General features: G+C 43.9%; 1 protein-coding gene across 2 annotated transcripts in view; it reads left to right on the top strand.

Annotated features, from left to right (window-relative positions):
• Positions 1-1,326: 1,326 nt before the first annotated feature.
• LOC126260044 (uncharacterized) overlaps positions 1,327-24,254 on the top strand; it is a 350,981-nt gene continuing 328,053 nt past the window's right edge. The window contains exon 1 of one of the 2 annotated variants that reach the window (XM_049957226.1): positions 1,327-1,425. In XM_049957226.1, coding sequence (XP_049813183.1) covers positions 1,410-1,425 — 16 coding nt within the window. In that variant the 5' untranslated portion in view covers positions 1,327-1,409. Of the gene's footprint in view, positions 1,689-24,254 lie in introns of both variants that reach the window. The other variant, XM_049957227.1, reaches the window with a different exon arrangement.

The following is a 24,254-nucleotide window of genomic DNA, read 5'->3' as shown; positions in this document are numbered from 1 at the left end:
AGATTAATGTAAAATAAAAATACATGAAAGAACCATTTTCGTAGCTTTCATTCAAGATATCTGTCATAATATCATCGTTTAGCTACTATTTTACGAAATATAAATACAGGAAGAGAATAAGTGAAAATTGTTTGCCCTCCCATAAAGATTTGGTTGGTCTTTCGCATGTTTTGCATTAAATTAATCACTTTTAATGACTGTATCTCCCTGGCACTTATCTCTAGAAAATCTAGGAGTGTTTCGCATATGGCACGTCGTACTTCGCGAATTATTCGGGAAAGAGATGCGTTTGATATGCGAAACAGATATTTGAGGCTGGCGTAAGTGTCACTTGTTGCTAATGTAAGAATCACAGCGGTAGAGCTAGCCTCTCTCTTGCTGATATGGATCATAGATAATTCGTGTCATGCTTTGAAATCTTCAGTTGAGCTGCAGCTAAAAGAAGGTAAAAATCGTCCATCAACATGCGCGTGACGCTTGGGAATAAAGCAAGCGATGGTTGCAGCTATAAATAATTAATCAGAGCCTAGCTACCACTTCTTTCACACCTGCGCAACAATTCAAAAATTCACATTTTCCTTTGTCTACGCCGTTTTGTTTTCATGACCACCAGTGTGCTAGCTACACAAAATAAACCAAGTTACATTTCTTTTCTCCATCACGCTGTGCTGAATATTAAGTTGAGCAGTTTTACGGCGACAACGTTTCAAAGCCAAAAAACAAAACACGTAATATGCTTTCTCTTCCGTTCGCTCTATTGTAAATGCTTATTCGCAGGTACAAGTCAATTTTGGCGCGCGCATGCGAATCTCTGCGCGTTATTAGCAATTGTGCATTCGTTTGTGTTCGCTCATGTTCGCTTCGGTGTAAAGGGGGCTTTACGAGTTTGTTCTGTGCCGAACACGGCAGACAGCACACACCAGAAACACTCTCAACCTTGCCTCTCAAGGAGGGGCGTTAGTGAGAAAGCCTGGGAATTTTCGGATACCTGCTGGTAGCAGAAATTCCCATTCCTTTTCAACTAATTCACTGATGATGTTGTCTTAACGCTATGTCGCAATTACGTCATGCCATTTCATGATCTCTTAATATCCCCTAAAATAGTCTAATAACAAAACTATCATTGAAATTCTTGCGCCCTAATTTAGTGCAAAGTTCACAGAATTTCATGATATTGATTCACTCATTAATTACCAGGGACTAGAAAATTTGCTAATGGTAACAACATTTTATTAGCCGCATAGTTATTACGACGGGCGAATAGTTGATTATAAAATGGGCTGCTTTACCTTCATATACCTTTGCTTTCAAAATTGAAATGTCAATAAGGAATCAAGGAGGTTAGAATACTTATTTGTGAACAATTATATCTCACGGTCTGAACGTCTTTGTAGACTCACTTGCCGAAAATGGCAGGAATTTTGAGTGAGTAATGTGTGATCTTGTTTGCCGCTTGAGGAAAGTTGAAAGCATTTACCAAGTGACTACCACATGAGAAGCCGCAGTGGAAGAGTATAGCACAATTTATGGATTCTGCCACACTATGCTTGTTGCTGCCTCGTGTTTTACTTGTTTATTCCAGATCATACGCAGTAGTTCTGGTGCAGTGTTGATTAAATATTTATTGTGCCCTTCTAGTTTCGTACTTGGAAGAGTGTCATTGTTTGCATAGTAAAAAATGAGTGTTGGTAAGTGCCTCAATCCCAAAAAAAACAACTAAGCTTGGTAACCGGTAATGACAATTCGTATTCGTATTGTATTTTACAAAGAAAAACACGAAGTGCCTGTCAGTGTGTATCTGTTGCGTCCTGTGAATATAAAAATCTTGAATACCCAGTAGTTTAACGTTCCTTGTTTCCTCACCAGCTGTAGAAGGTCGTATACAAAATGTTGCAATATATCGTCACGATTAGATTATAAACATTTCACCAGTGTTTTTGTTTTCAATGTATGGAAACCTTTTTATTTGCCTCTCCCCTTCAAAGTGGCATAATTAGCTATTTCTGTTAATTGTAATGTACAATAGAACACTTAGAATTTAATATATTATGCGCCTCAATTCAGTAACCAAACGAAACTTCACTTTTCACACATTTATATTGGTGGCCATATGTTTTGTCACGACATTCGTCATAGTTTGATTTATTTATTCTTCCAACTATGTCATTCAGTGTTAAAGACAGAGATGTAATTTTATCGACACAATTATCCTTGTCAATTTTGCTTTGTGATGTTCATAGAATTGAATTAAGTTTTCTGCAATGCCAAGGAATTCGTGGAATTGCCTTGGTCCATTTATTGCTATACACTTCAAATCTGGTTTGAAGTGTTATTTTGATATGAAGAACGACCTCTTCTCCCTTGATGAAAAAATGGGTGCTGCCTTTAATATTGCCCTTCATAAGGCATATGTGTCCTCTGCTGTAAGTGTCTGGCCTGCGGTTAATCTTTGTTGACTGCTTTACTCACTTCACGTTTTGTTGTCTCTCCTACACCATCAAATGCATTTTTACCATTGCAATAGGCAAAATAGTGCCATTCAGCCTCCGACGCAATGTCTCCTTTGTGGTTGCAAATATTTGAAAAATTCTTTTTGTTCTCGTATTGGCTACCACTTTCATCTGAAAAGTATATGAGCTTCTTGACCATGGGCAACTTTTCATTTATGTAATTTGTTACATACTTTTGAAACATATCGATAATTGAAATGTTGTGCTCCAAGTAGTCGCTTAGAATGAAAATTGAAGAATTGAAAACTTTATCTTTCTCATTTTTGAAATACAGATCAAATGGATGCAGTGTTGCCTGATCATTGACCTAATGATACCCTTGTATTTCTTACCGAACCACAAATGTAAATTTTTCGGCAGGACTATGCATTCAGTTTCATAAAGTTGTGCTATTTTTTTCTCTCTCTTCTTCAGAACCTTACTTTGGATTTTAGAAACATTGTGGTGACTTCTGAGATTTGCTAAGTTATCAATTAAATATCCAAAGTACCCTTCCTGAGATTTAACCACTGTTATCATATGAGCCCTGTTGGCTGTGACCCACTGTTTGAAGGTAACATTGTCAAGTATTTCCTCCTCAGATTCATTAAACAGTTCAAGAGAGGATTCTTTACCAGTGCATCTACCACACAAACTTATCATGCAACCATAATTGTTAGTCATGGACCATTAAATCTAGTAACTCTTTGCAGTTAACATCATTGAGTTTTGCACCTGCAAAATACACATACAGTGCGTGTTCCTGAGGAGACAGCCAAAATACACCACTTAGGGCCAGTTTTGCATTCAAGATGAGCATTTTTGAAAGCTACAAAGAGTTCATTTGAATTTAAAAGCACTTGTAATTTCTGCTTTGTCATTTTAACTCCATTTGTAACAACTCTTTTTGCTATATGTGCTACCTGGGCACATTCTACTGCTTTCATCATCTTCAAAAAACTGCTGGATCTTTTCAGTTTCTTCACTTATACCTACTCCTTTCTTCTTTCCTAAAACTGTTAGAAGGCCTTGCCCATTCACAAATTTTCGGGTGAGTCTAATCAAGTGATCACAAATGTTGGGTCGACAGAAGCGTCCGATCCCACGCTTCGGCTATGACCCGTGACGTAAGGGTATTGTCATGTGTGACGTCATGACGGTGCGGAGTTTGGTTTGTGAGTGTGGCGTGTTTGTAGATGTCGTTGTGTTGTGGTTTGTTGTGCTCTCTGGTGGTATGTTCAGGGTTTTCGTTTTTCTGGTGTAATGGGCTCAGTTTGCTTTTGCTCATTATCCAGAATTGTTCGAGTGTCGGCTGTGTTTGTAGTGGAATTCGATTCAGTTAACGATTTTGTGTGAAGGTTAATTTATTGTTGTTCACTGTACATCATGTGGTAATTTTAGTAAAATTAATCGGTTGTTGTTTTTGTTCAGGAATGGATATGACAGATAAAATTAACAGTGCACAGGTCAAGGTAAGTGTTCGATCCCAATGTGTGGCTGTGTATGTTGATATTGGTATCGGGAGATGTTTTTGAGCTATATAGGCCAAGGGAAGTGTTTGATCCTAATTTATGGGATCGGGAGCTGCTGTTGAGCTATATAGGTCACAGGACGTGTCAGATTCCAGATGATATTGTGTTTACTGGTATTTGGGGAGTTTTGTGATGTCGGTTCGCTACGGTCGCAGGTTCGAATCCTGCCTTGGGCATGGATGTGTGTGATGTCCTTGGATTAGTCAGGTTTAAGTAGTTCTAAGTTCTAGGGGACTGATGATCTCAGAAGTTTAGTCCCATAGGGCTCAGAGCCATTTGAAGCATGAGTCAGGGAGCAGACTTAAGATTTGTACTTTTTTCTCTTTAGTTGTCACAGAACTCTTACTTTTTGATTTCTCAGTTAAGATCAAATAATCTGTGTCGGATGATTTTGGATGTAGGTTTTCTTATTTTTTAGAAATATTGTTGGTATGTGCATTATTGAAGCATGAGCCTAAGTCTTTTTGAATTTTGTGTGAAATTTGTTGCACATTGCTTTCAATAGCTGCTTTTCTTTTTCCGCTACTCAGTTTTCTTATTTTTCGAAGTAAGAGATGCTTCTAAATTAGTACAAGCAAAATCCAATTTGCTCATTAGGAATATAAGTGACATTAACAAGGTTAAATGATTATGTTTCTGGATTCATGATAAATATTTTTGAGTAAAATGTGGGTGTAGGGAATTTCCAGGAATCACATTGCGTTTCATGGGGGGAAAGCTTCTTTTACTCGCACTTAACAATGACAAATGTTTGTTTTATTTCCCTCAAACCATTAATAATTGACTTTTTATGAACAATGGATCAGAGCATTTTTCCCAAAAACATAATTGTGCTTTGAATTATATATATATTTTTCTCATGATACTCACAATCTAATGATACAGAAGAACTTACTCATAATTTAAGCAGTTTGTCTATCTTCCTCAATGTTGTTAACATTTTTTAAGTTCTTCGAAACTGAACCATGAACTCTTTTTTTTTTTTTTTTTTTTTTTTTTTTTTTTTTTTTTTTTTTTTTTTTTGCACATTTCACTTGCTATTTGTGCAATAGAGTACTGTTCATCCATTTTATTGCATTCAAATTTATTTATTATTAAATTTTAAAAGTATTTTACTGAATTAAAAGTAAATTGTGACAAAAGCACATAAAGTATTCTACTCTCTCAATGAAGTAAGTGCATCCACTCTAACAGAGGTTTGAGACGAAACTGACTACAGCAATGCCACACTCAGAAAGTGTAGTGGGGGTACACAGTTCATGTACTGATTAGTCGCTAACTACTGGGCTCCTGTGCAGACTTGTTACTCTGTCCATTGAGCTCCTGTACACACTTATCTTTAGGACTAAACTTATGTACAAAACTGTAGCCTTCTCAACAGTAGAGAAAATTAACATGTTTATTATTTTACTTTTATCATTTTGAGATTGTAATAATGTGCTATGTAATTGAGAATAAACCTACATATAAATGGAAATTTTTTTTAAACATAGAACTAAAGCAAAAGCTCCTATTGTCTAATGTTTTATTATCAAAATAAATAATACTAGCTAAATATAGGGTTGAGGGAATATAGTATAGTCATAGGTAAACAACTAGAATTCTCTCATATACAGATTTATTCATACTTAGCTTCTACACAGATACAAGTCCGAAGGCTAACTGCCGTTAGCGTCCAACATCCTGCCCCAAAGCCCTCTCCTCAAAGATAGCACACTTGCGCACAGAACAAATATCGATATTTATGGTGCTCTACGCCACATAGCCCCCCCCCCCCCCTGCACAGTATGGAGTACGTCCCTGTGAATGGGGGGCGGGTGAGAAGTTAGGAAGGTAACGCACAGTTCTTCTGTGTCAGGCGGAAGCGGTCGACTGGTAGGAGACCGGGGGGTGAAACCCGGTACATCGACGGTGAAGTCAGCAAGCGACGCCGGCGGCTGAAGACGACGTCCCGTCCTGGAGTGGAGGTGTAGCACTTCGTCAGCCGGCAGGCGGAGAATCACCTTGCCAGAAGGCCTAACAAAGGCACACAAATTGCCACACTCAGCACTTCTGCTCAATTTAAAGCGGCGCACCACACGAGATTCTGCACTTCCTCCCTCAGTATTGTCACACGCGAGTACCACACACACCGTATCGCCATCTACGACAACAGATAATTTATGTGTGTCATCAGGGTGCACATGTATTGTGAATTCTTGGATGGCACCTGTACGAGCAATGGTAGGGAGGCAGGGAGGTGTGGGAAAGCCATGGTAGGGGGAAGCATCTGCTAAGAGGGGGGTGGCAGGTGCAGTGGACTGCGCAGGAGACAACCTCGGGCGATCAGCTGACAGACGAGGGAGCGTGACCGAAGGCAACGAGGAGCCAGCGTGGATTGAACGGCGTGACAAAGAGCTGTCACACGAAGATGGTAACACAATGGTAGAATCCGAGTGGTTGGCAGTTCGACTGCGAGGGCTGCGAGGAGTGAAGCCCCAAAAAGATTGGCCACTCGAATTAGATGAACGCGGAGAAGGAGCAGTGCTCGGCAGAGAAGCACGCTGTGGATAATCAATACCCAAATGCATGGTGTGGGAAGATGGATGGCCGCTCGAAGCAGGAGTGGGAGAAATAGGGGCAGAATCAGGGAGGTTCACCTGAGGCTCAATGAAAGCTGGTTTCACTCGGTTGAGTGAGACCGTGGTTACAGAGTCTTTTATGAGGAGATCCATGTTATTCTCAGAGCGTTTGACGACCTTGTAAGGACCTGTGTAGGGCGACTGAAGCGGGGCTTTGGCTGAGTCGTCTCTGAGAAACACGTACTCACAAGAGTCTAGCATGCGCTGTATGTACACGCGCGGAGGTGTATGAGCAGCCGGAGGTGGTGGCTGAATTTTGCTGCAGTGCAAGCGCACCCGCTCGAGAAGTGACGGGAGTTCAGAAGGCCGTGGAAGTGGGGTCGGAGTGACTAATTCTCCAGGCAAAACCAGAGGTTGGCCATACACAAACTCGGCTACGGAACCCTTGAGGTCTTCCTTGAAAGTCGCACGAAGGCCAAGAATCACGAAGGGCAGTGCCTCTGTCGATAGTGAGTCATGGCAACGCAGGGCAGACTTTAAGGTGCGATGCCATCGCTCAACAAACCCATTGCTTTGGGGGTGGTATGCAGAAGTATGAATTTTGACAATACCACACATTTTACATAAGTCAGAGAAAACTGAAGACTCGAATTGTCGCCCCTGGTCAGTGGTGAGGTAAACACGTGAGCCAAATCTAGAGATCCACGAATCTAAGAATGCTCGACTTACTGTCTCAGAGGTAATGTTCGGAATAGGCACAGCCTCAGCCCACCGAGTCATCCTGTCAATAGCTGTAAACAAGTAACGGAAACCCTCGGAGGGGGGGCAAGGGCCTACGAGGTCGACATGAACATGGTGAAACCGGCCTGGCGGTTGGGCAAAACAGCCAAGGGGTGGAGAAGTGTGCCTGGAAACTTTGTTCTGTTGACACACCATGCATGCCCTTGCCCAAGACTGACAGTCACGGCGCATGTCTCTCCAGACAAACTGTTCAGCTACCAGACGGGTGGAAGCTTTGACACCGGGGTGTGCTAATGTGTGTAGTTTGTCAAAGACCTGGCGTGGAAGGGGCTTGGGAATGAATGGCCGCAACGTACCAGTCGATTCATCACACCACACTAAGTCAGTTATGCCAGGGAAAATAGAGTGTACCGGTTGGAGAGAGGAGCTGTGGTCTGAAATTAACTGCATGGTATCGGGGTCTGCCGATTGCAACCAAGGTAGGTCCGTTTAGTCAATTAAGGTTGTGACAGCACCAACACGCGAGAGAAAATCAGCGACCACATTGTCCGCTCCTCGGATGTAGCGAATGTCATTTGTAAATTGCAAGATGTAATCGATGTGACGAAAGCGTCGTGGGGGCGGATCAGCCGCAGGATTTTTATGGCAGGAACCAACGGCTTGTGATCAGTGAGCACATAGAAATCTCGTCCCTCAACATCAGTTCTGAAGTGTCTTATGGCCTCGTAAACTGCAAGTAATTCTCTGTCGAATGCTGAGTATTTCTTCTGCGCGTTGTTTAGCTTTTTTGAGAAAAACTGCAGGGGGGTCGTAACATCGTTGTATGTCTGACTCAGTACTGCGCCGATAGCATTGTCACTAGCGTCAGTAGTGATAAACATTGTGGCGTCCGCCCGTGGGTGAGCAATAGTGACAGCGGAGGCCAACAGCTGTTTGAGTTCATTAAATGCCTTGTCCATGTCTGGTGTCCATGGTACCTGGCGGGTGCCAGAAGTTTGTGGGCCAGCGAGAGCATCTGTGAGAGGAGCCTGCACCGCAGAAGCGGCTGGCAAATGTTTCCGGTAATAATTAACTGTTCCGATGAACCTGCGTAATTCCCTAAAGGTCTGAGGGCGTAGAATCTCGAGAACAGGCTTGATCTTGTTCTGTGGTGGTGTCAGACCGTCCAATGACACAACATAACTTAGGAATGTGACGGATGACTGGTGCAATTGAGTCTTTTTATTGTTCAGTTCAATACCAGCGGCCGCTAAAATATCTGTCACGACTTGAACACACTCCTCACTCTGTTCCAAAGCAAAAACCAATATGTCGTCCATGTATATGAAACAAAAGTCTAGATGGGATAAAGTTTGATTGATGAAGCGCTGCCACATTTGGGGGGCGTTTTTCAACCCAAACGGCATAAATTTGTATTGGAACAGCCCGAAGGGAGTGGTTATGGCAGTCTCCTCAATGTCCTCCGGAGCCATAGGAATCTGATGAAATGCGTGCTTACAGTCCAAAACAGAGAAGTACTTTGCGCCTGCGAGCGCATGATTGAAGACTGCGATGTGTGGGACCGGATATTTATCAATGATGGTGCGGGCATTTAAACGCCTATAGTCTCCGACCATACGCCAAGTACCGTCTTTCTTTTGGTCAAACAGGATAGGACTAGCCCAGCAACCGGAAGAAGGTTCAATTATTCCCTTTTGTAACAGATCGTCCAATTGTTCTTTTGCAATTTTCATAAATTCCGGCTTGAGGCGGCTTGGACGTTGCGATATGGGCGGCCCATCGGTTAGACGTAACCGATGAACTGTGCCGTTAGTGACTACTGCAAAACGTGGCGCGGCACGACAGTCAGATGTCCGTGAAGCGGAGCAGGCAGTGGCGGACGGGCCAAGCTGTGGCGCTGAGGGCACGGAAGTACAGGTGTGCCACCCGCTCGTAGGCTGTGTAAAGGCCGTACACGTGTTAACATGGGCAAGGTTGGTACACTGGTTCTTGTTAGCGGGCCGTGCCGCTACGAGCGCTGTAGGCACGAGTGGGCGTGGCCGGACAGCAGATGGCCGTAGTTCATTGCCGCGAGCTTGGCAAGTTAATTGTCCATTCGGAACGCAAGGAGCATGAGCACTCGGGCATACCCTATCATTACAAAATGGGGTGCTGACAGTTTACAGAGTTCACAACATTGTCGTTAACGTGTGCGGGCACGGGAACACCAGATTGGCACGGACTGATCTTGTCTGTAGCCGACGAGTCGTCCGCTTGTAGTGCCGCGAGGCGTTGTTGTGTGGAGGCCAACTCGTGGTGTACGTCGCGGAGATGCAGCAGCATTTCCATACATTCCATCCGCAACTTTGATGACTCGGCACACTCCACTAGCCACTTGTTTGTGCAAGATTGCAACTCCAAGAATAGGTTTACACACTTCTTAGCACAGCACACGTGTTTGGTGTTAGCCTAACTGTCACTCGGTGAAGCAAAAGGAATATGTTTGTTAAGGGCGGGGTAAAACACAGTATTTTGCACAAAATCTAGTGACAACTGATAGTGCTTGAGGAAATCAATTCCGAGAATAGGTTCTTCAATTGTTGACACTAGAAACGTCCACTCCAGCTTGCACTCGGGCGAAAGTTTCACTGTATACAAAGTGGAACCCGAACACTGTAGGGTAGACAAGTTCACTGCACGAAGTACTGTTTTGTGTGGTTGCACTTTATTGGTTGCTAGGCGAACCGGCAGCAAAGAGACGTCTGCACCAGTGTCTACCAGAAAACATACACCTGATCGTAAATCGCGAACATAGACTCGACCACACTTACTGTTATTGTCCGAAACGGAGTGCAACGTGGGATGGTGCCCGTTGTTTACATCGCAGGAGGTGGCACCGTAGCCTACCTACGGTTGGAGTTTGGGTAAGAACACGGTGACTGGCACTTCCGAGCTTGCTCCCCGAATCTCGCGTGGAAGAAACAGTAAGGTTGGGCGGGCCTGTGCTCCTGTGGGTAGTTGCTAGGTGACGGAGTATGTGCCCCAGAGTCTTCCACAGAGGCCGATGCACTGTCGTTGTGAGGAGTTGAAGGTGCAGGCCGGGCGGCTAGTTTAACAAACTTGTTATTAGCAGCACCAGACAAGGGCGTGGCATCAGAAAGCGTCTTAGTGCGGTCACGTCCAGAATGCAGTGCACGGAGCTCACGTTGCCTGGCGGAGTATGCTCTGTCGGCGCCGCGTAAACGTTCATTTACTGGCCTATCTTCATACGCAGAGATTGCAGTCTGGACAGGCAAAGGCAGCTTTTCAGTCCAGATTTCTGCGAGCATGTCATCAGGCATAACTTGCTCATCAACGAGAAGATGGATGCACCGCCACAGCTGGGACAGAGACCTGTCGCCGAGACGCTCTTCGTAGATGAGCTGTCGCACATTTTCTCTCCTGGTTTTAGAGATGCGCTCCAGTATCGTCTGTTTCGCCACAGCATACTTCCCTGCTAGGGGGGGGGTGCTTTGACCAGATCGTAAATTAAATCGACGCTGTCGTGAAGATGGTTCATGAGGCAGGCGAAGCGTGCGTCGTCGTCCAAAGCACAGACATTGAATGTTTGCTCAACCAGGTTAAACCAGAACTCCGGTTGAGAGGGTTTGAAGTCTGGTAATTTCAGCAGATTCGGCACTGCAGTCACTGCGGAGGTGCGCCTATTACTTACTAGAGCATGCAGAAGCTTGCGAGTCCGAATTATTGGCATCCCATAATGCGGGAATCGCGAAATTCACTTGACGCCGGGGGGGCGGCTGAGAAGCGGCGGACGCTCAAACGGTGTGAGGAGCGTAGTCAAAATGTGCATTCTCATTGACGTGGTAGCTCGGAGAGAAGCTATAAGTGCTTAAGTACGCCGGTGAATGTCCGTTATGCACACAGTATTCACTCGATCGTGGGTGGTGGGGCTGGTTGTAGATGTCGGAGTAATTACTGTCCAGCACAGAATTGTTGACTTGATTAGAAGCAACACAAGGATCCCACACACGTCCACTAGGATGCACACTCGGTGTGATATTTGCTGTTTGGCGAGCATTGAACACCTGTTGACTAGCCGGCGCGGAAGGATACACACGTGGCGGGAACTGATTCGAGTTTGAATTTACTACTGGATTTTCCAAAGTAGCAAAACCTCGCTCAACGCCACGAACTGTATTGAATTGTGTGTTCGACACAGGAGTAGGAATGTTCCGACCAACACGCTGTGGAGAACACGTGGGAAGGTCCATGCTAACAAAGCCAGAGTCCATGACCGTTGGCGGTTGGAAGATACTGGCGGCACTCGATGAATTCCACTGCATGTTCTGGCTGAAGGATTCCGAAGATTCTTGCGGCATGTCCACTACGACGGCAGGAGTGCTGGAGAGATGTTGCTTGAATCCGGGCGGCAGTGAATGCTGAAAGGTCATTGTCTGGAGCTGAACAAAGGCCCTCGCGATCGCGGAGAAACCCGATGCGGTAGGCGCGTAAATAACCTTCGGGCGGTAACTCGGACGCGTATTACACAAAAACGGGGTCACCAGTGAGGGAATATAGTATAGTCGTAGGTAAACAACTAGAATTCTCTCATATACAGATTTATTCACACTTAGCTTCTACACAGATACAAGTCCGGAGGCTAACTGCCGTTAGCGCCCAACATCCTGCCCCAAAGCCCTCTCCTCAAAGATAGCACACTTGCGCACAGAACAAATATCGATATTTATGGCGCTCTATGCCACAGGGTGATAGTGTTAACTACAATAAAATTTTATTCAAATAAACAGTAAACCATTTAAATAGCAACAACCATAAGATAAATTGTAGCTTAATGTCTTTGTTTGCAGTCATATATAAATGTTGAAATTTTTGCAGTAATTTGCTAGTACATAGATGTACAAAATGTGCAAAAATCATATTTTTATATTCACTCTCACCAGAGGTAACTAGCCCCAAACATTGTAAAAAATAAAGATTTTCCAATTTCAAAGTTTATAAAAAATTAAGGAAACATTTGTCAGTATTATTTTTGTATGTAAGGCTAGTCGTCTATGATAACTAGAGAGGGGGGAAAAAACTCTGATAAATCACTTCTTGGTTGTTATTTTTGGGTCTAAAAAGTAAATATTCTAAATTTTCAGTACTGAACTTTGGATGTCATTTTGACTGGTTATTTTTGAACTTAGGGTATTTTGGGTAATAAACAATGTTATAGAGGAGACTTTTCTGAAAATAGTAATGTCAGTTGCAATGTTTTATCTTAACCCAGTGCAGAGATATTCAAGTTAACACTAATGTCTCCCAATTGAAAAACTGCCTTGTGCTTACAAATAAAAATGGCCACCATTCAGTAATGATAAAAAGATAAAGTTTAAAAAAAAAAACTATTTCGAACTTCTCAGTGATAGGGTAATCACATTTAAAAAATCAAATTTATATTTATTTTTAAACATATAAATAATTATATTCAAATATAAAATATGAATACAAAAATTAATTTATATTTAAAAATGGTCAAGCAGCAATCATTGGATTACTTCATATCTTTGTTCAGTCGAACATCAACACTGAAATTTTTGCAGTACTTTGCTAACATATAGGTGTACAAAATGGACAAAAATCAAATTTTTATAGTCAGTCCCACCAGAGGTAACTAGCCCCAAACATTACCAAAAAAAAAAATAAAGAGACTGTGGTCATGTGAGTGTTTTCTGCCTATTTCCAATGAAGGGCTTGTGATCCGAAAGTTCGCTTTCTGAAACCTTTTTTGTTATCCTCTCTTAATCTAATTTTGTTTCTTCTGGTATTCTAATTATGTACATTATTGTTCTTTTTGAACTAACAGTGAATTATTTATAATAATCTTCATAAGGGAATAAATATACTGTGGAGGAGTACACAAAGTGCCCACCTCCTTAATAGAGATGTCTACAAGATGATTGTGGGTGAGCACCTCATATCATTCTTCCAGCATGTTTTTGAGCAACAAAGACTTTCTTTATTAAAGATGAACGACCTCAGAACATAATTCCATATGATGTTACTGAATGAAAATATGCAAAATATGTCAACTTGCTGGTTTGTCTCCCTCCAATATTTGCAATGATTCTAAGTGCAAATGTGACTTAGTTGTTTTAATATTTCGAAGATGTGCTTTTGTAGTGTAGCGGAAGAATAAAGAGTTGTAAACATGGAATATTGTCAAAGTTTCGTGGCATATGCCGAGAGCCAGAGGCAGTAGGTTAGCCAAGAGGTAAGAGGATTGCATAAGTATTGGAATGTGTCATCACGCAGGGGGCAGTGGCCTGGTTACACACAACAGGCGAGAGAGAATTGCTTAGCGCACGGGTTTGTGTTAGACGGAGACTTTTGTAGAGTGTAAGACAGAGGTATAGCGTCAGCTGTACTGCATTTCACAACTTCGCGTAAGTCTGCTGCAACAACACGTAACTCTGTCACAAGAACACCTAAGTGGCGAGTATGACAGATAAATCAGCAGTATAAGTGAAACGAATCTGTAGGCGGTGTGCGCGAGGACTTCTGATGCCAAATCTGTAGGTCGCCTACGGTGGACTGGAAGCTGAGCGGTGACCTCTCCAGTTGTCAGGATGCTAGGAAATGACTATGGATGCGTCAGAAATGCCAAAAAAACATTATTAATTCATGACTCCTTTATCCCTGCTGAGTAAATTGTGGCCCGCGTAACCCTGAAACGTGACGGCTAACGGGGCTCTGGTGAAGCTGCGATAGGCCTAGCAAGCCAGTAGTGGATAAATCAACTGCTTTTAAAAAGGGAACATGCCTCGGATCGCGGAACGGATTTAAAGGAAACCGACCAAGCAATGGAAAAGGATTACGAGATGGTTTACGACTGGGTACCTTAAACGTAAGGACTCTAACTGGGAAGTTAGAAGAAATTGTAGAAATGATGGAAAGGAGGAAATTGGACATCTTGGGACTTGCTGAGACTAGGTGGAGAGGAGTTGGTGAAAAACCACTAAGTAAAGGATGTAAACTGTAATGGATAGGGAATGAGAGGGGAAGAAATGGAGTGGCAATAGTGGTCAGAGAGGGTCTGCAGGAGGAGGTGGAAGATATCAATGATCGAATGATAAAAGCCAGAGTACGAGTGAAAGGAAAAAGCATTGAAATCATCCAAGCATATGCCCCACAGGTGGGGTGTACAAAAAAGGAGAAGGAGAAATTTGAAGATGACATGCAAAAGCAGCTAAATGGAGGTAATCAGATTATAATAGGGGACCTCAATGCACATGTTGGCACAGACAGGAAAGGGTTCGAGGAGATAATGGGACCAGAGGGCTGGGGGAACCGAAATAGAGAAGGAAAATTGTTGCTGGAATTCTGCAAGAGGAATGGGCTGGCGATCGCAAATTCCTGGTACAAGAAGAGAAGTAGCCACAAAATAACTTGGTACAGTGGAGACTGGTCCCAAACTTCAGTAGTAGACTATGTACTAGTGGATAGGCAGATGATGAGCAGCCTCACAGATGTTAAGGTCATTCCATCTGAGGCCTTAGACAGTGACCATCGGCTATTGGTAGCCACCCTGAGAGAGAAAAAAGATAGGAGGGCAACAGATATACAGGAGAAAAGGTTGAAGACATGGATGCTGAAAGAGGATGAACAGAGGACCCAGTAGCAGACACTGATCAGGAAGAAGCTGCCAAAGGAAGATCAGAGAACAGTGGAAGAAGAATGGGGAGATTTTAAGAGGGCTCTGGTTGAGGCAGCTGAGACTGTGTGTGGAAGAACTAGCACAAAGAGGAGAAGTAAGGCAACCCCATGGTGGAACAACATATATAAAGAGGCAGTACTTCGAAAGAACAAAGCCTTCAGAGAATGGTTCCAGACCCGAACAGAGGAAGCTAGGGTAAAATATAAGGAAAGCAAGAAAGCAGCACAGACCATAGTAAGGGCGGAGAAGAAGAAGTGGATGAAAAAATGGACAAGAATGTTAGAAGAGGACAGTGAAGGGAACAAAAAAGTACTTTACACCACGGTAAGAAATAAGAGGAACGACAGAAGCGAGTGCCTGAGGATCATGGATAATAATGGAAGAGTTGTGGAGGAAATGCATGAGCTCAAAAAGATTTGGAAGGAGTACTTTGAAGATCTGTTGAATGCCACCAAGCGGGTAACTAACAGCGATGGAGAGCCTAAGGCAGCAGACGATTATAATAGTGGGGAAATTGATGATCTAACTTGGAATGAAGTGGAAGAAGCCATAAAGAGGATGAAAGGGGGCAAGGCACCAGGTTGGGACAAAGTAACAGTGGATATGATACGAGCAGCAGGAGTAGTAGGAACCCAGTGGCTATACAGAGTGCTGAGGGTGGTGTGGAAGGAGAACAGAATTCCTGAGGATTGGAAGAAAGGAATTATAGTCCCGATCTTCAAGAAAGGGGATAAAAGGAGATGTCAGAACTACAGAGGAATCACCCTGCTATGCCACTGTGGAAAAATCTATGAAAAGATCCTGGAGAAGAGAATAAGAAGCAGTATTGAAAGTAGACTGCAAGAGGAGCAGTACGGTTTCAGACCGGGAAGATCAACAACGGACCTCATATTTGCGGTAAGGCAACTGCAGGAAAGGCACTATGAGTACGGGAAGGACTTAATCATGGCCTTTTTAGATATTGAGAAGGCGTATGACAGTATCTGTAGGGACAAGCTCTGGGATGTGCTGAACGCAAAAGGGATAGATGAAGAGATAAGACGAAAAGTCAGAAAAATGTATGAGGGAAGTGAGAGTTGTGTGAAAGTGGGGAGGGAACATACTGCATGGTTCAAGCTGGAAAATGGGCTGCGACAGGGAAGCGCACTTTCGCCTTTATTGTTTATTATTGTTATGGATGAAATCCTACAGCAAGTATCAGATGCAATTGGAGATCATAAAATGAAAGCAGTGCTTTTTGCCGATGACCTGATGTTATGGGGAAATTGCGAGAAGGAGGTGCAAGAGCAGTTAGATGTATGGGAGGCAACGGCAGCACAATATGGAATGCATTTCTCTGCAAAGAAAAGTGAAATAATTTTCACAATAAGGAAGAAGAATAGGCCAAATGTGGATATAACTTGTGGAGGGGAAAAACTACAAGTGGTAGAGAACTTCAAGTACCCGGGAAGCATGATTGAAAGTAAGGGGGAAAACGCAATGGAAATAAATGAAAGGTGCAGAAAAGCAGGGCAGTTCTACAAATGCATTAGGGGGCGTATTTGGAGCAAGGAGGTGCCACAGAAATCCAAGGGAATTATATACCGAACCTACTTTGTCCCCATATTGACATACGGAAGTGAGACATGGGTAATGCAAAAAAGTGACAAAAGTAGAATACAGGCTAGTGAAATGAAGTTCCAGAGGAGCAGGTTGAGTGTAACAAGACGAGACAGATTGCGAAATGTGTATGTGAGGGAAAGACTAAAGGAGGAACCAGTACAGGACAGGATAGAAAAATCAAGACTGCAGTGGTATGGACACATGAAGAGAATGGATGAGGGAAGAATTCCAAAGAGGATGTTTGATCTGCAACCGGAGGGGAAGAGGCCCAGAGGAAGACCAAGGGATAGATGGGTGAAGGGAGTGAAGGAATGTGTGACGAGAAGAGGAGAGAACTGGACGAAGGTGGAAGAGGGGGAATGGTGGAAAGACAGAACACGATGGAGAGGCTTGTGTTCCCGACAGACCCAGCCAGTGGCTGGAAACTGTCGAAGATGATGATGTAACACAGGCTGGCTGAGCTTTGTGATATCAACGACCTTCCCCGAGTCCTCGCTGACTCAGAGCGATGACACCAGCTCTGGGCCGCACCAGTCTTGTTAGCGCAGCGCCGCATGCTGTGACGTAGCGCTGGAATGCCCTTCCTTTGGCCACGCGTGGCTGGCGGCGCCCGGCTGGCCGGCCGGCTTGGCAGCGGACAGCAGGCCGTTGCACGTAGGAGTCTTTAAATATGTCTGCTTGTGAGATGTCTGCTTGTGTCTGGATATGTGTGTGTGTGCGAGTGTATACCCGTCCTTTTTTCCCCCTAATGTAAGTATCTACGTGCCAGCGCTTTCGTTTGGTAAGTCACATCATCATTATAATAGAGGGAAACATTCCACGTAGGAAAAATATATCCAAAAACAAAGATGATGTGACGTACCAAATGAAAGTGCTGGCAGGTCGACAGACACACAAACATACACACAAAATTCAAGCTTTTGCAACAAACTGTTGCCTCATCAGGAAAGAGGGAAGGAGAGGGAAAGACGAAAGGATGTGGGTTTTAAGGGAGAGGGTAAGGAGTCATTCCAATGCCGGGAGCGGAAAGACTTACCTTAGGGGGAAAAAAAGGACGGGTATACACTCGCGCACACACACACATATCCATCCACTCATATATGATGAGGCAACAGTTTGTTGCGAAAGCTTGAATTTTGTGTGTATGTTTGTGTTTGTTTGTGTGTCTGTCAACCTGCCAGCACTTTCATTTGGTAAGTCACATCATCTTTGTTTTTGGATATATATATATATATAAAAGATCCATTGATTGGCTGTACCACTCAACCATAAAAACTTAATTTATCTGGGAGAATATTGTTAGATAGATCCCAGAAACTGCAAATTTGGCACTGTTTTGTTATTTAAGACTTCTAAAATTATGTATATGAATGTGTAAATGGCATTCTCAGTTGAGCAACTCTTCTGAAATCCAAGCTGTGATTTACTGAGACATTATTGTTGCTCAAGTAAGATAATATTGTAGAATGCATCACCCATTGAAAAATTTTGCAAAATGGTATCCTTAGTGAAACAGGTCAGTAATTATTGACATCTCTCTTATAACCCTTCTTATAGAGGACCTTATATATACTATATTTCAATCTCTCTGGAAAAATGCCTTGAGCTAGTAATGTGTTAGACATCTCAGATAAGACAGTACTTATTATAATGGGAACAAATCTTAAGTATTCTGCTGGAAACACTATCAAATGCAGATGAGCTTTTATTTTCGAGACAATATATAATTTTTTTAATTACAGAGAGAGAAGTTGGTGTTGCCTTCATGTGACTGAACTGTGTGAGAGTTGCTTTCTCGACATATTGCAGTGATTTTTTTCTATTGATCTGTTTGTTGCTGTATTGTCTACTGTATTTAAGAAATTATTACTAAACATATTTACTACCTGCGACTCATCATTCATAGCTCATAATTTAATTAAATAGTGATGGTATTCTGTTCTGTGGCTGGTTTTCCTGCCCCTCGTTTCACTACTTTCCCCTGTACACTTAAGTCTGTCCAAATTGCTGGTTTCTGACATAATATAGATGTTCCTTGATTTGCAATAACTTCTCTTAGTAATTTTGAGTAGTTTTGTGGTGTGTAAGTACTGCAGGACTTCTATTTGTTCTTGTTTGTTTTCTTATGTTCACAGTTTATATGTTACATTCTGTCTACTCATAAACATCCTTGAAACTTTCATTTGTTTTCTCTGATAGGAGTCCTCATGTTTTATCAGTGACTGTGATTTTGCTGTCATCAGCAAAGATAACTTTTTCTGTGTGTCATATACTGTCTGGAAAGTCATTGGTATATAATTAAGAACAGAAATGGAGCCAACACACTACAATTTGGGACACATATGTTTGTTGGAAAATTGTTTTATTAAAGTTATATTGCCACCAGACATTGAACTATCTCTGTCTTTTGCACTCTGTTTCCCAGATAGGCCATGAGAGTGTAACCACCTGTTTGGCAGTCCTCTTACACTTATTGTTTTTGGCTTGTTTAGTGCTATTTTATGGTCAATGGTGTCAGAAGCCTTGGAAAAGTCTAAGAAAAAGACTGTACCACAGTCAGCCAAAACAGCATCAAGAACCACAGTTGCGAATTCCATAATGACCGATTTTGTACTTCTCCCACTTTTGAAACCAAACTGTACATCATTAAAAAGGTTGTATTTATTCATGTAACTCATTAGTCTATCATTCATGGTTGATTCAGTTATTTTTGAGAACACAGACAGTAGTGAAACTGGCTTGTACTTCCCCCCAGGGGTCAACAGCTCTTTTGTGGGTATGTGAGTGGCAAGCAAAGGACCCCGAGCTAGTGCGGCTCTCTTTCCTTTCTGGCTGCATACCTTCCTTTTCCACATCCTTCCCCATTGCCCATCCCCCCCCCCCCTCGCCTCTTCCCTTCCCCTTCTCCCTCTTTGGGAGTATGTTTCGTGCCTACATCTGGAGGCAGACACTTGTAACTGTAAGACATAGTCTCTCTTCTTTGCTCTCTATGCTGGAAAGTCTCTGTCCTCCCTTTGTCATTCTCTTTTCCTTGCTTCTTCTCTTTACACTCTTCTCTGCTGCAGCATTTGAGACCTTTCTTCTTTCCTTTTCTCTTTTCCTCCCTTTCTCTTTCTTTCCTCCCTGTGCGTGTGTGAAGGCTGACCCATGCGTTCCCAAGTGTAGCCAGTGACGGGGTAACGTGTGATTCCCCACCCCGGGTTGACAGGTAGGACACATACGTACCCCCGGTAACGGCCAGGCCCAGGGAGATGTGATTACCCAAGCTGGTTCCTTCCGAACGTACCGATTGGTCCCTCCGTCTGTTTCTCTGGAGGTGTGAACAATCACCTAAGGCGGGAGTGCCCTTAGATAGGGCCCCCACGAGGAAGGAGCATGTCATCGAAGATGCCAGTAATCGGGAGGTGTGACTGGAGGTGTGAACAATCACCTATGGCAGGAGTGCCCTTAGATAGGGCCCCCACGAGGAAGGAGCATGTCATCGAAGACGCCAGTAATCATGGGAGATACTTTCGCAATGGTTTCCTCTACGTCTACAATTTCTGCTCACAAGCAAAAGTTAGAGGAATCTCAGCCAAGGAAAATTCTTCCATGAGTGCCACAGTTCCTTGTTTCTCTGTTGGACGAAGGTCAAGACTTCTCCACAATCAACCCTTTCATTATTCAGAAAGGTTTCAATGCTATTGCTGGTCCTGTAAAGTCTTGCTCCCGATTACGAAATGGCACCTTGTTGTTAGAAACAATCAGTGCCCTCCAGGCACAAAAACTGCTGCAAACTCCACTACTACACACCTTCCCTGTCCGAGTGGAAGCACATCACACTTTAAATTCATCATGTGGGATGATTTATACATGCTCACTTGATGGAGTGTCCAACGAGGACATTCAAAACTACCTGTCTGACCAGGATGTAATGGCTGTACATCGAGTCATAAAAAGAGTTGACAAGAACTTGGTACCAACCCGTACTCTCTTCTTGACATTTGACAGAGTTCACCTTCCATTGAACATTAAAGTGGACTATGAGATAATTTCAGTTCGCCCTTACATCCCCAATGCTATGCGTTGCTATCAGTGTCAGCGGCTTAATCATACCAGCCAGTCGTGTTCCATTCTGGCCAAATGTGTTACATGTGGCAAACATGCCCTTGAGGGTGCTTGTCCACCTCCATCCCCTCATTGCATCAACTGTAAGGGCGAACACGCTGCTTCCTCTAGAGATTGTCCCATTTTCAGAGATGAACCACTTATTCAGGAAATCCGAGTGAAGGAAAAGGTGTCTACATTTGCTGCTCGTAAGTTATTCGCCAGTCAAAAGCCCACTGTGCCACCAGCAGGTAAATAGAGCACTGTCCTTGCATCTCCTCGTCCTACTAAGGCAGCCACGCAGGCTTGTGATCTCACCTTTAGTGCCACGGTCGTCAGGTCGGCCAGTGCAAAGATCGCCCGTTCAACCTCCCCACTATCACTCTACAGCTCACTCATCATCAGCTCCTGCTAAATCATGAGCCCCAAAATCAGACACTTGGACTTCCAAAAAAGAGCCTACTCGCGAAGATTTTTGACGTACCCCGACTTCACAACCATAAATTCCTCCCTCATCTCACTGCCCTGTTTCCAAGAAGGTTCATAAGAAACAAAGTTCCTCTCCTTCTCCGCCATGGCATGTCTCATCTATAGTGCCATCTGGTGGTAACCGCTCCTCGATCGTCTTCCGTGTTGCCAAGGCGCACTGCTGGTGGCCGATCAACTGGCTGATCACTGGTGGCAGGAGCTGCCCCCGAACAACCTATGCATCAGTATCTTCTGCCTTTGGCTGAATGCTGTTCCATCTGTCGGCCGCCGGCTCTCAGCAGTTATTGAATTGACAGCAACCGTGGTAAGATTTTCCCCTTTTCTGTCCACCCTATGTCAATTTTCATATGGAATATCTGTGTCATTCGAGCCAATCGTGATGAATTGTCGATTCTCTTATGATCCTACTCCCCAGTCATCTTCTGTCTTCAGGAAACATTGCTGCGTCCCCACGATTGCTTTGTTTTCCTTCATTTCCAGCCAGTCCGGTTTGATCTCCCCCCTGCAGATGGCACAATGGCGCACGGGGTACTTATGATTCTTCTCCATGCTACTGTCCATTATTACCAAATCCCCTTATACATTTCCTTCCAAGTCGTCGCTGTCTGTCTTTCCCTTTCTGGATACACCTTCTCTCTTTGTACCGTATAGATTCCATTGTCCACACCAATGGCAAGAGCCGATCTCCTTCATCTCCTTGGTCAGCTTCCACCCCCCTATTCGCTGGTTGGGGACTGGGGACTTCAATGCCCACCACACAACCCACTTTTGGGATCTCCGCGTCCTTGTCCGTGAGGCTCTCTATTGATTGACCTCTTTCCCCGAAGCGGAACTTGTTTGCCTCAACACTTGTGAACCTACATTTTATCCTAATTAGACGCGGCAAGTAAACTGAGAACTTTTTATGCAAGGACTCTGTCACGAAAGACTTCGTAGTCATACATTTTTGTCTGCCTCCATGACAAGTTTCTCTCATTTGGACCTTTCGGTCGGTACTGTTCAGCTAGCTTGGCACTTTGAATGGTTTGCTCTTGCTGATGCACACTCGAGTGACCATTTTACATGTGTCCTTCGAGTGCTGTCCATCTACGCGCCCAAGATGCTGGAAGTTTGCCCATGCCGATTGGACATTTTTCTCCTCTCTAGTGACATTTGATAACCGTCACTTTCTTAGTGTCGACGATCAGGTCATTCATGTTACAGAAGTTATTCTTACAGCCGCAGAATGTTCAATACCTCGGAGCTACAATTTTCCACAGCGCTCCCCAGTTCCTTGGTGGAACGAGAGATGCCATGACGCAATACGCGAGCGGAGACATGCTCTTCACGTTTTCCGCCACCATCCTACTTTGGCCAACTGTATCCGCTATAAGCAGTTACATGCGCGATGCTGTCGCGTCATCCGCAATAGCAAGAAGGCAAGCTGGGACTTCTTTACTATCTCCTTTAACACCTTCACTCCCTCCTCAGTAGTTGGGGCTCACTGTCGCACATGATACGTTAGTGGGCCCAGTCGCAATTTCTAACTCATTGGGTCAACATTTTGCTGAGATTTCGAGCTCTTCAAATTACCCGTCAGCCTTTCTCCCGAAGAAACGTGCAACGCAGATGCGACCTCTTACTTTCTCCTCTCAAAATAGTGAAAGCTATAATACTGTTTTCTCCATGCAGGGAACTCCAACACGCACTCTCTTCTTCTCACTCTTCCACCCCAGGACCGGATGGTGTTCATGTTTAAATGTTGCTACATTTATCATACCATAGTATGTGTTACCTCCTTCGCCTTTATAATCGAATTTGGACCGGCAGTACCTTCCCCAGATGATGGCGAGAAGCTATCATAGTTCCTGTTCCAAAACCTGGAAACGATAAAAATCTCCCCTCTAGCTATCACCCCATATCTCTCAGGAGAAGTGTATGTTAGATTTTGGAGCGTATGGTGAACTGCCGTTTAGCCTGGTGGTTGGGGTCCCGAAGCCTTTTAACACCTGCCCAATGCGGTTTCCGAAAGCATCGTTCTGTAGTTGATCATCTTGTTGCTCTCTCCAGTTACATCATGAACAATTTTCTCAGGAAACGCCAAACGGTAGCAATATTTTTTGATCTGGAGAGGACATACGATACCTGTTGGAAGACAGGCATCCTCCGCACACTGTTCTCTTGGGGCTTTTGAGGTCAGCTACACCTTTTTATTCGTGAATTTATGGCAGAGCGCACATTTTAAGTGTGGGTGAACACTACTCTCTCTCGTACTTTCTCCCAAGAAAACAGGGTGCTCCAGGGCTCTGTGCTAAGTGTTGTACTGTTTGCCATCGCCATAAAACCAATTATAGATTGTCTCCTTCCTGATGTCTCGGGCTCCCTCTTTGTTGACGATTTTGCGATCTACTACAGCTCTCAACGGACCAGCATTCTTGAACGACATCTTCAGGGATGTCTCTATCGCCTCTGCTCTTGGAGCATAGAAACTGGCTTCCGCTTTCCTCCCAGTAAGACAGAAATTATTGGCATTGTACGGAGTTTCTTCCGCCTTCCCTACATCTAGGCCCTGTTGACCTTCCAGTCGCGGACGTCGCTAAATTCTTGGGACTAATATTTGACAGAAAACTGTGCTGGTCCTCCCATGTTTCCTATCTTTCGGCTCACTGTCTGCAATCCGTCAACAACCTCCTTGTTCTGGATGGTACCTCCTGGGGAGTGGACTGAGTGGTCCTTCTCCATCTATATCACACCTTAGTGCACTCAAAATTGGATTGTGGAAGCATAGTTTACTCCTTTGCTTGGCCGTCTATTCTTCGGCGTCTCGACTCTGTCTACCACCGTGGAGATTGCGTTTAGCATCTGGAGCATTTTACACCAGCCCTGTGGTAAGCCTTCATGCTGAGACTGCAAAATCTCCACTGTCCAATCAGCGAGCTGTCCTTCTGAGTCATTACGCTAGCCATCTGTCTTCCATGCCTGCTCATCCGGCCCATGATCTTTTTTCGACGCCTCCTAGGATTAGGGCATGCAGGCTTCCCTTCCTCTCTACTACCACCGGGAGTCCGCTTCCGTCAAC

This window comes from Schistocerca nitens, chromosome 5, assembly GCF_023898315.1.
Source record: "Schistocerca nitens isolate TAMUIC-IGC-003100 chromosome 5, iqSchNite1.1, whole genome shotgun sequence".
Lineage (NCBI taxonomy): Eukaryota > Metazoa > Arthropoda > Insecta > Orthoptera > Acrididae > Schistocerca > Schistocerca nitens.
Note: the sequence above shows the minus strand (reverse complement) of the source record. Positions and strands in the feature narration are given on the sequence as shown.